General features: G+C 31.3%; 1 protein-coding gene across 5 annotated transcripts; it reads right to left on the bottom strand.

Annotated features, from left to right (window-relative positions):
- Positions 1 to 518: 518 nt before the first annotated feature.
- LOC134712415 (golgin-45-like) lies at positions 519 to 14904 on the bottom strand. Of its 5 annotated transcripts, none has more exons than XM_063573941.1 (7): positions 14816 to 14837; positions 9036 to 9536; positions 8422 to 8498; positions 4539 to 4661; positions 4154 to 4282; positions 3520 to 3739; positions 519 to 2916 (listed from the first exon to the last, which is right to left on the bottom strand). In XM_063573941.1, exons 2-7 carry the CDS (start codon positions 9531 to 9533, stop codon positions 2752 to 2754), a joined length of 1212 nt encoding a protein of 403 aa, XP_063430011.1. In that variant the 5' UTR covers positions 9534 to 9536; positions 14816 to 14837; the 3' UTR covers positions 519 to 2751. The 5 variants fall into 5 exon arrangements, with proteins under 5 accessions (XP_063430011.1, XP_063430008.1, XP_063430010.1 ...); XM_063573938.1 differs by lacking the exon at positions 14816 to 14837 and adding an exon at positions 11008 to 11123; XM_063573940.1 differs by lacking the exon at positions 14816 to 14837 and adding an exon at positions 10947 to 11033.
- Positions 14905 to 15007: the final 103 nt, after the last annotated feature.

Below are 15007 nucleotides of genomic sequence, written 5' to 3'. Positions count from 1 at the left end.
CAGAAGAGTATTATATTAAATGAACTGTTTTCTGATCCATAGCACTGGGTTACCTTCAGTTTTGCCTTTGTCTTGTTTAACTGCTGAATTATTTATACGAAGCACCTGGGTTACCTTACAATCTGTTGTTTTTTAAATATTTTGTTTATTACTGTATTTATTTGAGTGTTTTGTATTTTTTATAGTTGCATTTAGTGTGCCAAAAAATATGTTGTAAAAACTTGATGTTCGTGACGTCACATACAATATGAAAACTTGACGTTCGTGACGTTACATACCAAACAATGACGTCATTCAAAAAATTGACCTATTTTGAGGAAATTTTTTCTTAAACAAAAAAAACCCAAAAAACTGACTTTATGTTAAAAAAAAAAAAAAAAAAAAAGGTATGCGATACGGGTTTTACCATACGATACAGGTTTAGCTATGCGATACGGGGTATGCAATACAGGGTAGCTGATACAGACTGGAAAAACAACCTTTATTAGATATACAAAATAGCTGTATTTTGTACTAAATATATGATAAATAGAGAATAATACATGGCAAAATCCGTATCATATGTCGTATCATCCGGACACTCAATATCAGCCCAAGGGCCTTTAGGCCCGAGGGATGATATTGGTCGAGGGTGATACAGCATGTGATACGGATTTTGCCATGTATTATACGCTTTATCATATATTTCAACAGAAGAGTATTATATTATATGAACTGTTTTCTGTTCCATAGCACTGGATTACCTTCAGTTCTGCTTTTGTCTTGTTTCAAAGCCTTAAAATAACTGCTCAATTATTTATACGAACGGAAGCACCTGGGTTACCTTACAATCTGTTGTTTAAAAAATATTTTGTTTTTTATTGTATTTATTTGAGTGTTTTGAATTTTTTATAGTTGCATTTATTGTGCCAAAAAATATGTTGTGTGAAAACTTGATGTTCGTGACGTCACATACAATATGAAAACTTGATGTTCGTGACGCGTTACATATCAAACAATGACGTCATTAAAAAAACTGACCTATTTTGAGGAAATTTTTTCTTAAGCAAAAAAAAAACCCAAAAAACTGAGTGTAAAAAAAAAAAAAAAAAAAAAGGTATGCGATACGGGTTTTACCATGCGATACGGGTTTAGCTATGCGATACGGGGTATGCGATACAGGGTAGGTGATAAAGACTGGAAAATCGAACCTTTATTAGATATACAAAATAGCTGTATTTTGTACTAAATATATGATAAATCATGATAAAATACCTTATGTAAGTACAGCAGTACAGCAAGGAAAGCGCCACCAAGCATAAATCATATTTTAAAAGTTTTTAAATTACTAAGGATATTTTGTGTAATTACCATTGAGACAATACTCTTTTCAAAATAAAATAATAAAAAAAAAACAGAAAGGAAGAAATAAACCTTGATGTATAATGTAAACACCATATCTATGCCCAATGAATTTTCAACAGTGTGACCTATACCATAAGCTCTAAAAGGTTCTGACTGACCAAAAAATATATTTTGATATAGGATTAATTATCTGTTAGTAAAGTTAAATTTATCTAATTATCTGTTAGTAAAGTTAAATTTATCATAACTAGAAAAAAAGAAAAAAAAAGAAAAAAAATCATTAAATTAAATGCTTATTTCTTTTATAAACCAATTTTGACAGATGCATAATAATATTAGAGAGAAAAATATGGTGTACTGTCTTACTCTTTTATAATTTCTACACTTAAGCATTTTTAATTGTAAACATAGGCATTGTTAATTGTCATATTTATTAACATGATTATAGGCTAGAAATACCATGTAAAATCTTTACCAAAAAATATTTTATTTCCTCTTTATTATAGCGATTCTGTTTCAAGCAACATAATAATTGTCACTAAATTAATTCTGCCTTATTGAAGTGTCACACATTATTTTATCACAGAACTAGTCATATACATATTATGCACATATCTTTTAAATATTAAAGCAAGACTGAAAAGCCCTATCAGTATTTAGACCATATATGTACAAGTCCAGACCATTTGCATATACATCTTATATATTACAATAGCAGGGGACAGTACAACATTTTTTGTCCTCTTGTTAGAATATCTACAAGTTTGGTTGAATTTTTCAAAAAAAGTTCAAAAGTTGCAGGTGAACAAAATGTAAAGCAGATAACCACAAAACAAGACAAAACTCAAACCTTTGCTTTGGGGCAAAAAAAATAATGCATCACACTTAATTTCAATATACAATGTATGATCATCCATTGAAACTAACTTTTCTTAGTCTTCATATTCTTGGTAAAGATTAAAGGAAAATGTGATTTGACATCTCTTTTGCTGGAACTCCATTCCTTGGTTGTTGTTTTGTTTTTAACATTTTGATTTAAAATAAAAGGTAAAATATTCTTGTGACATTTTATGAGATCATAAGCTACTACCAATAAATTTGCTAAATGAGGAAAAATCACCATATCATTTTACAAAGTATATCAATATTTGTTACTAATTTCAAAGTAACCAGAATGTACATATATGATCCTACTATATGTAAATAAAGTCTCATGGTCCGTTATTTGTTAATGGTTCAAATACTAAAATGGTCTGAAACAACAGCATCAATAGGAGCCTATACCTACTGACAAAAAATGGGTGAGGAGTATGAATATGATTAAAAATAGTGCTCAACAAAATAAATGTTGAAAGTCTCAATCAAATTACATCTAAGGAGAACACATTAAAGAAACAGTATTAGTTATTACACAGCAATTATCTCCCCTGCACAATGAGGACAACAGTTGAATGTTAAATTGTCAAATTTAGCTTTTGGGTGATATCTTGATATTACCGCTGACTCCGGGTTACATGCTATAGCTGGATGGTGTGATTTTATGTCATCTGTAGTTATTCTTCTCGACAAAATCTGAAAAACAAAGTAGTGGTTTCGGTACAAATAGACATTTTGGGGGAAATTCTTCCCTTATTTTCAAGATTTTGTGTAACCATCGTTTGAGTGGTTGACTTATAGGCTCCTGCTTAATTAACTTCCAGTGGAAATATCTTTTAAAAAATAAACTAAAATATTAAAAATATACATGTTACATATTGGTTAACATTCATAAAATTGATATAACCATTAACTAATGTAGAAATAGAGGCAACTGCTTTTGGCAGTGTTGTAGACGTGAATAGCTGTTGTATCATAGAAACTATAAATTATATAATTTTGTGTTTATAACAATAAATTAACACAGGCTAATACATTTCTTAAAATGGTAAAACGATGAAGTTTACGTCTATTCTAATAAAATGAGTATACATTTTAGCATTTGGATACAATGTCTATTTATTTCAAGAATAACATTTTTTGTATGACTTCAAGAAAATTCATACGGTAATATTTGTTTTTAATAAAAACATCCCTTTATTAAACCAATATCGCCATATGAGTGGATAACTGTACGAAAACTATTGCAGCCATTTGATGGAATAATGCATTCTACATGAGCCAAGATAATTGACTAACCTCATAAGCATGGGACTCAGCATGTGTGAGTGTGTCCTCCCATCTAAGATCCATATTAATGCTGAGCTCTGGTGTCCTATTACTGGGTAACAGTCTATATTTAATACTTTCTGATAGATTATGATTGGCCTTGGCAAGGTCCAGATTGTTGTTAGAATTCTGCAGAACTGATCTATGAATATTCAAGGGGTCAAATGCTGCTCTAATCTGCTGTAAAGATCTGCAAAATAAAGTTTCATGTTATAACATGATTGAAAATGTCTGAAAACTCCAAAACGTTTGGATGACCAATTTCTGAAATTAATAATGAGCCTTATAAAACTGATCAAAATAGCTTTCACAAATATAAAGATTTCCTGAGAAAGCATGATTCTTCTAGCAGGAATAAGAAAAATGTTTTTCTTTCAATTTATGTTTTTCTATTTGACTTCATCAGACATGGTGACTTTTATTCATGACACCTCAACAGCAAAAACAAAAGGTTGGCAAGAAAATGTGAATCATAATTGAATTTTGATAACTGCAGAAGAGATCATTCAAACCACACTTTGAATACAAGAAAAGATTTAACTGTTTTGGGAAAGTATAATTTGACCAAGAATAACAGAAATCTGTTAAATCAAACACTGTTTACCTATTACATTCTACCATGTTTGATCTCAATTCATGTCTCTCATCTAATAACTGTTCCACTGCATTCTGGGTTTCCTGATACTGCATAGCAAAAAATGATTTTGCACTAGCTAATTCATCACTCATTACTCTGAAAAATTAAAAGAATGTTATATGACAATTTCAATTTATTGAAAACATAAAAATCTGCCTGAGCAATCTGGTGATACCAAGTAGGAAATATCATGTAATGTCAGCATAATTGACATTTTCTTAATTCACAAAAATGTTCTGTTTGAATTTTAAATTCATCTTCAATATTACATCTATGAAAAGTTATCATAATTCTAAACATTTTCATTACCCCACTGACCATATTTGATATTTTCAATCTTCATTATTCTTACCTGCTTGCCAAATATTTACTCCTCCACATATCAGCCTGTATTGAAATTGCATCTAAGTTTTCATAATCCTCTGATCTCTTCTTTGTAGTGAATCCCAACTCCTGGGTTAATTCAGCTCTATCTCTAAATTACAAATACAAATAAAACCTTTATACAGATAAATAGTTGATACATATTTTAATAGTTCTGTGTTATGCCATAATTTTTTTTAAAGTGTTATGTTTGGCAAAGAATGAGATTACACACTTTTTAAAACAAGTCGCTAGCTATAAAACTAGATTTTATCAACCATTTTCTACATAAGACAATGCCTGTACCAAGTCAGGAATATGACAGTTGTTATCCATTCGTTTGATGTGTTTGAGCTTTTGATTTTGACATTTGATTGGGGACTTACCATTTTGAATTTTCATTGAAATTCAGTATTTTTTTTCAATTTTACTTTTAGAACAATGTTTATATCATAAAAGCATATCTTGGTGCATGCCATTGTTATATACATATGGAAGAAAAACATTTGCTGGACCTAAATTATTTTGAACTCTCATCTAATAGAAGTATCATTATGACCTATTTGATTTTTTTTTTTATGTCAGTCATTATTTTGGCATTAACAGTAATGAAAATAGTAAATAACCAGATGCTCCGCAGGGCGTAGCTTTATACGACCGCAGAGGTTGAACCCTGAACGGTTGGGGCAAGTATGGACACAACATTCAAGCTGGATTCCGCTCTAAATTTGGATTGTGATTAAATAGTTGACACAGCATAGGTTTCTGACACAGAATGAATGTATTCAAATGAACTTAAAATTTTTGTTTTCTCTTAGAGCAATTCACTATGCTGTTGAATATTAATCCTCTCAAAAAAATGTTTGAAGAAATTTTCTTTTTTATTTATGAAATTTCAAATGAGAAAAATTGAACCCAATTTTTTAATCACATCCCCCTTTCCCTTATTCCAAAACTAATTTCAATTAAAATATTCTAATGGAGTTTGCAACAATTACTACTCATTTAAATACATCATAAAATATTAAGATGTAAAAAAACTGCTTGTTATCACTGAATGGTAAAGATTATTTAAATTTATCAGTTGGTAGTAAAAAGTGAATATACATTGTATATTGTATATAACAAAGATTTAAGTTGATTCTGGACAAAGAAAGATAACTCCAATTAAAAAAAATTCTTGCAGATATTTCTTGCTTACTATACTGGACAAAGAAAGATAACTCTTAATTAAAAAAAAATTTGCTATTTCACAATATTGTGAAATTAGATATTTCTTGCCATTGCACAATACTGTGCAATTGAAAAGACTTGCTATTGCACAATACTTAATATAATAATTTTAGATCCTGATTTGGACCAACTTGAAAACTGGGCCCATAAAAAAAAATCTAAGTACATGTTTAGATTCAGCATATCAAAGAGGCCCAAGAATTTAATTTTTGTTAAAATCAAACTTAGTTTAATTTTGGACCCTTTGCACTTTAATTTAGACCAATTTTAAAACTGGACCAAAAATTAAGAATCTACATACACAGTTAGATTTGGCATATCAAAGAACCCCAATTATTCAATTTTTGATGAAATCAAACAATTTTTAATTTGGGCCAACTTGAAAACTGGGCCAATAATCAAAAATCTAAGTACATTTTTAGATTCAGCATATCAAAGAACCCCAAGGTTTCAATTTTTGTTAAAATCAAACTAAGTTTAATTTTGGACCCTTTGGACCTTAATGTAGACCAATTTGAAAACGGGACCAAAAATTAAAAATCTACATACACAGTTAGATTCGGCATATTAAAGAACCCCAATTATTCAATTTTGGTGAAATCAAACAAAGTTTAATTTTGGACCCTTTGGGCCCCTTTTTCCTTAACTGTTGGGACCAAAACTCCCAAAATCAATACCAACCTTCCTTTTATAGTCATAAACCTTGTGTTTAAATTTCATAGATTTCTATTTACTCATACTAACGCTATGGTGCGAAAACCAAGAAAAATGCTTATTTGGGTCCCTTTTTGGCCCCTAATTCCTAAACTGTTGGGACCGAAACTCCCAAAATCAATACCAACCTTCCTTTTGTGGTCATAAACATTGTGTTTAAATTTCATTGATTTCTATTTACTTTAACTAAAGTTATTGTGCGAAAACCAAGAATAATGCTTATTTGGGCCCTTTTTTGGCCCCTAATTCCTAAACTGTTGAAACCAAAACTCCCAAAATCAATCGCAACCTTTCTTTTGTGGTCATAAACCTTGTGTCAAAATTTCATAGATTTCTATTAACTTAAACTAAAGTTATAGTGCGAAAACCAAGAAAATGCTTATTTGGGCCCTTTTTAGCCCCTAATTCCTAAAATGTTGGGACCAAAACTCCCAAAATCAATACCAGCCTTCCTTTTATGGTCATACACCTTGTGTTAAAATTTCATAAATTTCTATTCACTTTTACTAAAGTTAGAGTGCGAAAACTAAAAGTATTCGGACGACGACGACGACGACGACGACGACGACGACGACGACGCCAACGTGATAGCAATATACGACGAAAATTTTTTCAAAATTTGCGGTCGTATAAAAATGATGACTGCCAAATAAATTCAGACACATCCATTAAAGATATCATTTTCCAGATAGATATTGACATTTCATCTGTATCAAATCTCTTTCAAATGGATGCACTTAGAATGTTTATGTATATAAGGCCACACCAATTTGATTCCTTGTTCGACGGACCCTGTTTAGATATATATATAAATTAGACCGTTGGTTTTCCTGTTCGAATTGTGTACGCTAATAATTTTGGGGTCCTTTATAGCTTGCTGTTTGGTCTGTATCAAAGCCCTGTGTAAAAGGCCGTACTTTGACCTGTGTTTCTTATAATCAGGTTGAGAACAACCCTCCCTCAGATAAGGGGTCATTTTATTGATGTAGAAAAGAAAATAGAAATACCAAGGATTTGTATAGTTCTTCCAGAGACATGTAATACAATTGTATTATATGTCTCTGGTTCTTCTATACAAAACCTTTGAAAACTTAGAATTTTGTACTCAAAAAGAGGAGAGTTGCATCATATTTTAAACAACTTTTTCTAAAAGAGGGGTCCACTTATTTTGAATAACATTAAACTGTTAAAGTAAATGTGTTACATTTGTAACATGGTTAAAGTCAAGGAATATTACAAAATTCTTGGACATGTTTTGACCATTTAATACCAGATAGATATATAGTTCTTTGAGAAAATATGAGCTCTTTTATACAAACAAATATATTATAACTTATATTGATCCTTCATAAAACATGTAAAAGGGATATTTATAACATTAAAGGGTTGCCCGTAAACTGATTATGACTTGAATTGAGAATTGTCTCATTGTCAGTCACACACACATAGACCAGATAACTATTTTTTGGTGAACAGGGAAAAAATACATCAGAAATTAAAGAAATGTCAACGTTCAAGTGATAAATCAAGTTTTAATATTGTCAAAATTTATTTTTTAATGTTTACCCAAAAAAAATATAATCGCTCGCCTTTACTTTTCAAGCTTTGCCTCAAAAATTTGCAAATTAAATATTTTTTATTAAAATTTTCAAATCGCTCGCTCGCCACATATTTTGGAGTCCAAAAATCTGTAGAACAAGAAATTAAATTGGTGTGGCCTAATGTCTATCCTGTTATTTGTAAAAAGCATCCCAATTTTTTTGGATATTTTTTAGACATTGAGATTCAGATATTTCTTTACACAAAGAATCAATGTGGAATAGCACTATACAGATCAATTTACAAATTTCAATTGAAATCCTAGTGCAAAGAAATGTTTCACTAAGATTTCTTCAAACAAAAAACTAAGTTTTTAACTGCCTTACCTTGCAAGTCTTTCTACTCTTGAATGTAAATCATCCCCTACTGAGGCTACTAATAGTCTCTTTAATTCAGAGTTAACCTACAAAAGAAAGAACAAATACACTGGCTAACATAGTTCTTATACAAAAGGTATTCATTTAAAAATATATTATTTCAATGTTATTCTCAATGTGAAATATAGTTGGGTTAAAATCTTTATTCCAGGTTGTGATGCACACATGGAAAAACATAATGCTCATATAAAATGGAACATGAAAATAAAATAAAATACTATAGTTTTTATAGCTCTCGGCTTCACATTTGCATGATAAAATATATCAAGTTTCAATGTGTAATGTAAACTGTACTCCAAAGGATCTTTGAGCATCAGGGTATCCACATAATTTATTTTTGTATCCATCCCGTATCAAAACTGAATTTCTTTCAGCTTCAATAAAAATAGATAACATTTAAGCACAATTTGAAATTTCTTGCATTAACACAAATGGGAAAAAATTGCTAGAACTTAAAAGAGGCTAACAAATAAATACAAAGGTCCATAAAATATTCCAGTTGGAAATTTGAAATTCTTTATAATTCAAAACACCATAAATAAATTTTAACCTGAAAAAATTACCTTGACCTGAACATCCAGTTCACCTCTCAGCATAACAACCTCTGCCTTTAACCTTTTAACCTCTGCCTCACTACCAGGCCAGTCTAATGGTGAGGCATTTCTTAAAACCATTTCCAGTTTTGGTGCCTCACTTTGCGGCTTTAAATTTGATTGATTTTGTTCATCCTGGTCTAAATATGGTTCTACTTTACTGACAGGTTTAACAGTACCTATTGGTAAGGCTGTAGTGTCGTTTTTATCACTTTTGTCAACTTTATTCAATTCACTTAAACTTTTGGAGGATTCTGCTTTCTTTTTTCCTAAAGTGGATTGAAAACTGTATTTTGGCAGTGGATGTCGAACTAGAACAGTTCCTTTGGATAAATCATCAGGTACTGTAGGTGGTCTTGGTAATTGTCTCCCTTTGGACTTCAGACTGGAAATTCCATCATGGGAAATTTGAATTTCACTTTTGCTTGATGTTAATATTTTAGCAGAAGGTGGAATACTTAGTGCCATTACCTGAAGAAGAAAAAAATAATTTGCATTGAGTTTTCATTACATAATACTAGATTTTGAAATATAAATGTTCCGGACCATATGAGTATTTGGACCATACGCGTATGGTCATGACCATATGCGTATACTCATATGGTCTGACCGTACACGTATGGTCCGACCGTACGCGTATGGTCGGACCATATGAGTATTATACTTGTTTGGTTATTAACGGGCCTGACCATATGAGTATTTGGACCATATAGGTATTTTTTCAAATATACAATAGAAATAAAACAATCAACTTTATCTTAAAAACAAATGTGTTTACAAAAAAAATGAATTAGTTTTACATTTCCCACGGTACCATACATGTAGCTTATCTGCGATTGCTTGTTTTGGCTGCGTGCAGTGATATCGATTGGGACAGTTAAGATGTGTCTACGGTGTTTGTAAGAAACTCTTGATCTCCAATATCGTAAAATAAATATTACAGATCAAATTAAATAAAAGCAGTGGCTATTTCATAGCTCTTAAATGCTTTTTTACCGGTCTTATAATAAAGATTAAAATAGAAATATAGAAATAAAGAATAGAAAAAAATAATGAAACATACACTTTTAATATTTTACTTATCAAAAATGTCTTAAAAAATGTCATGATCTTTAAATAAATATCATGATCCTTGTCGGTGATGTAACCTACTTTAAACAATAAAATTCCTTTTAAGATATGTTCATTTGATTTTGACATCTTCTTATAATTGTACTTACAAATAGTAAGTATTATTAACTGTGTGAAACTGGGTTTTTTTAATAAGTTGTTTTAATATATAATAAAATTACATTTTAGTAACGTTACAACCAGAAGGGTCACACCAAATGAAGAGTTTAAAAGTATATGTGTTGATTACCCCGACCATACGCGTACGGTCCGACCATACGCGTATGGTCGGACCATATGAGTATATACCCATATGGTCATGACCATACGTGTATGGTCCAGATACTCATATGGTCCGGAACATAAACACATCCCAAATAGGGCATTCAGGGCAAGTCTGATGTTCTTTCTTTCTGACAGATTAAGATACACATCGCTAACTTAACATATTCCATCAAGAATGGCTGTACATATACATGTACTTATTGTAAGAGATGAATTGCTACTTACACATGTTACTGTACAAATACAGGTACATTTTAAACAAAATCAGAATACATTTAAATAGGTTAAAATAACAAAAATTGACGAAATAATTATGTTACTTCTTAAAAATTCTCAAAAGTTTGAGTGATAAGAAGATAATAACAATGTATATTTACCCATAAAGTTCTCACATGTAAACAAAATTAATAAAACAATTACAAAACAAGAATTTGATAAATAAATGTAGATCCCCATTCTATTTATGTATCATCAAATCCTACTTACAATTACAAGGTAAATACTTAAAATGCCTGCAGTAAGAAATGTCCCTCAAAGTCTTATTTACCTGTTTTACCTGGACATAGTGATGCATACTACATAGACATTTATCATCATTTTATGATTAACAACTAACAATGAAGTTTACTTATGTTCTTGGTATGCCTCAATAAACATTGACTTGTCAACATTCACAGATAAATTGATCAATAATTCCTGTGTTATTTGATGATAATTTGTTTCGTATATTCATGATTATAAGTCCTGTTTCTAAACTATAACCAGAATAAAAATACAGTTGTCAGATCATGAGATTTAAAAAAATATATACCGGTACATCTGACATTTCTTTTATCAACTATGCATGTTTATCAATTTGTCACTTTTTCACCTGATATATGCAAAAATCGCCAGAGCTAGAGACTACTGAAAGGCAGAGTGCAATATTTGTGGGACAACTCAGTCTGGGTCAAATCAGGCAGACGAAAGAGTTAACCAAAACTGTCTATAAAATTAAACAACACCTTCTATAAAGACAACTCAGACAAAGAATTGCAGGAGGATTTGAACTAAACAAATTATTATATTTTATTCAATGTTATAATTTACATGACAATATTATTTGCATGTTGCCAAATAAATTTGCATACATAATAAAAACAATTTGTTTAATGTGATTTCAAATTTTTAATGATCTTAATTTTATTTAAAAACTGATTTATGATCTAAGGCGAATTTAGAGGGGGCCCAGCCCCCCCCCCCTTTTGAGAAAAAAATTTGGTTGCATATATAGGGAATCAATGAAGTGTGACAAAATCGGGCCCCCTCTTAGGCACCAATTGGGTCCCACTTATGAAAATTTCTAAGATTCGCCACTGATGATATAAAAATTTGTTTAATTCATTTGTTGAATTCTTTATTTATTATTTTCAAGGCAACAATTTATCTACACGTCTTAAAGGACAAGGTACAATGAGACCCTGTTTGGCCCCCTATATCCTCATTTTTCGAAATTTTCTATTTGAAAGCTTCTTATCAATCATATTGAGTTATTACTCGAGGTTTGAATTAATGATTTTGAAGTTTGTTAATATAAATAAATGAACTTCAAAACCATTACTTTCAGCAGTTTGGTTAGGTGAAGGGGTTAAAAGAGCATTAAAAACACCAAAAATAGAAAAAATAACAATTTTTGGCCTGTGTTTCTTAAAATTTAATAGCATTCCCCTACATGACCCAGAGAAAATAATGGTGATTTAAACAGTAAAAACAGTGATAATGACATTGGTATAAAAAAAAATCTGGGTCGCATTGGTGCATGCACTTAAAACTAAAAATTTGTTGTATGAAAAACCTCCAATGTTAATAACCAGATGCTCCGCAGGGCTCAGCTTTATTTTGATCACAGACGTGGAACCCTGATCAGTTGGGGCAAGTATGGACACAACATTCAAGTTGGAAACAGCTCTGAATTTGAAATGTGATTAAGGTTCATCATAACAAACAAACAAATATGGCTGTATTTACATGCCAAAAATTGAAAAGTACAGACTTACCTGTGAAGTTGGAAAAGTTTTAATGCCTGGCATCCACTAGATATAAAAAAGTTAAATGCATTTTGTGTTTCAGAAAGATAAGATCTTTTTTGGATTTTAATGGGCATTTTTTTTCCTTCATGCAAAAGGTGTGAAAATCAACTAAGTTGTGGTATAACTATAAGATGCTCCCTCAGGTAAAAAACCGGTTTGTATTGTTTTGAGTGTCATTAATTGATATGGACAATAGGTATCTTCACAACTATGGGTGAGTTAAAGAGTTTATCTGAGTCAGTGAGTAGACAGTATCAAAGTAATACAGGTGTTTGTTTATTTTTACACCTTCTGCAGAAAGGTAAAAAAATGGCCATCAAAAACAAAGAAAGATTATATCTTTCTTAAACACAAAATGCATTTTACTTTTATATATCTAGTGGATGCTACAGCTAGGCATTAAAACTTTCAAAACAGCACAGGTTAGTCTGTACACAGAGTAGTTTTTGAGGTGAAAATACGGCCATATTTGTCCATTTGTTATAATAAACCTTAAATAGTTGACACAGAATGAATGTGGTCTAAGAACTTGATAATTTTAAATGAACATTTACCTTTTATGGTCCAATATTCAAAATCTATAGTTCAAATTTGGACCCGTTAGACCTCAATGTGGACCAATTTGATAACGAAGCCCAAATATTAAAAAAATATATACATGGTTAGATTCAGCATATCAGAGAACCCCATGTATTTAATTTTTGTTGAAGTCAAACCAAGTTTAATTTTGGACTCCTATTTGGACCAACTTGAAAACTGGGCCCATGGCCATAATAAAAAAGGGTACGGATTGGTTGAGCTCGAGTTGCAGAATGTACAAGTTGACATGTATGCATATTTTTTGGCACATGAAATGGAACCATACAAAACTACTGGAAGCAAGATGCCAAGAGGGTTGTTAAGTGTAATAGAGTGAGGTTTTGATGTGTAGATTGTTTATCTCAAGCGTTTTCAGTCATCTTCTTCAAATAATTTGCATACCACCTCTGGCATGTCAGGTGTATTATCCCATATCATCATAAAATGACATGCATGTTTCCTTCTTTTCCCTGGTTCAAAGACATTCGTCATACATGTATAATCATTCTTTAGAAGCTTCGAAGGTGAAATAAACGATTGTTAACATTTATATTGTCCATACATTGTTGACATTCTTACCAAATATTGTTGTTCTTTTCAAGGGTTGACTATGCATTTGTATTCAGATATCGCAGATCAAATTTATTCGTTCATTGTGTAATCATATGTTTTTTGATTGAGTTAAGTCTGCCAATTGATATTTTATCGTATGTTTTTCTATGTCGTGATGTTATGCTATTGTTTCAGAAAAAGGGAGAAGGTTTGGATCCATTAAAACGTTTAATTCCTCTGCAAATGTTTGCTTCTGTCCTAAGTCAGGAATCTGATGTACAGTAGTTGTCGTTTGTTTATGTAATATATACATGTTTCTCGTTTCTCGTTTTGTTTATATAGATTAGACCGTTGGTTTTCCTGTTTGAATGGTTTTACACTAGTAATTTTGGAGCTTGTTGTTAGGTGTGAGCCAAGGCTCCGTGTTGAAGGCCGTACTTTAACCTATAATGGTTTACTTTTTAAATTGTTATTTGGATGGAGAGTTGTCTCATTGGCACTCACACCACATCTTCCTATATCTATTGAAACAGCTGTCAGTTATGACATTTAAATCTGGGCTATCCTAGGAACACCTGCAGCTGTTCATGTATGCCCAAAAAAGACGTGACCAGGCTTAGGACACCAGAAACTGTCCTGAAGAGAAATACAATACAATTGTACTTTGAGGTCTTGAACGTCAATGTCAGTGTATCGCTATTTGTTCACCATAAATGGAGATCACACAAGTTCTCATAAAAATTTTGACATCATAATACAAAATATCTGACACAACAATGGAAAAGTGATTTTTTTATGCATCAATAGTTCAAGCAGGGCAGATTCCTTGGTCAAGCAATGAGGTGTATTTTACACAACCTTTTTAATGGGTCACTTACACTGAATTTAAGTGCTTCATCAATCTTTCCAACATCTTATGTCATCCTTTTTTATAGGAACAGATCGATTTTGGGTTGGGCCCACAGGCACTTGTTTCTATCCATAGAGAGGTCGACTATCCATATAAATAGATATGGATAGTCGACCTTTCTATTGATAGAAACAAGTGCCTGTGAGGCTGTGTTTGGGCCGGAACGACCTGAAACTGTAAGTTGTACCATTGTCTCAATATAAAACAGGCGCTTAGGATTTGGCTTTTTTTCACTTATTATGTACAGAATATTCAGTTTTCTCTTTTTACACAGCATACTCTACCTAGTTTGTCTAAGTACCTTCTTTTCTGGTAGAAAAACAGTAAACAATATCAGGGGAATATAAGTAAGGGGGAGGGAAACCAATGTTAATATGCTGGGAAGATCTTATTCGAATCACTCGGAGTCTATCTATATTTACCAAAATAAGTCTAGA

This window comes from Mytilus trossulus, chromosome 3, assembly GCF_036588685.1.
Source record: "Mytilus trossulus isolate FHL-02 chromosome 3, PNRI_Mtr1.1.1.hap1, whole genome shotgun sequence".
NCBI lineage: Eukaryota > Metazoa > Mollusca > Bivalvia > Mytilida > Mytilidae > Mytilus > Mytilus trossulus.
Note: the sequence above shows the minus strand (reverse complement) of the source record. Positions and strands in the feature narration are given on the sequence as shown.

What these genes read in the sequence shown, in the direction of transcription:
- LOC134712415 (XM_063573938.1), bottom strand. Translation starts at nt 11,034, where the DNA reads ATGCATCACTATGTCCAGGTAAAACAG. An exon ending in AGTAAATATTTGGCAAGCAG is followed by an intron (nt 4,283 to 4,538) that starts GTAAGAATAATG and finishes TTAATTTTTCAG; the next exon opens with AGTAATGAGTGATGAATTAG. An exon ending in AACATGGTAGAATGTAATAG is followed by an intron (nt 3,740 to 4,153) that starts GTAAACAGTGTT and finishes TTTATTTTGCAG; the next exon opens with ATCTTTACAGCAGATTAGAG.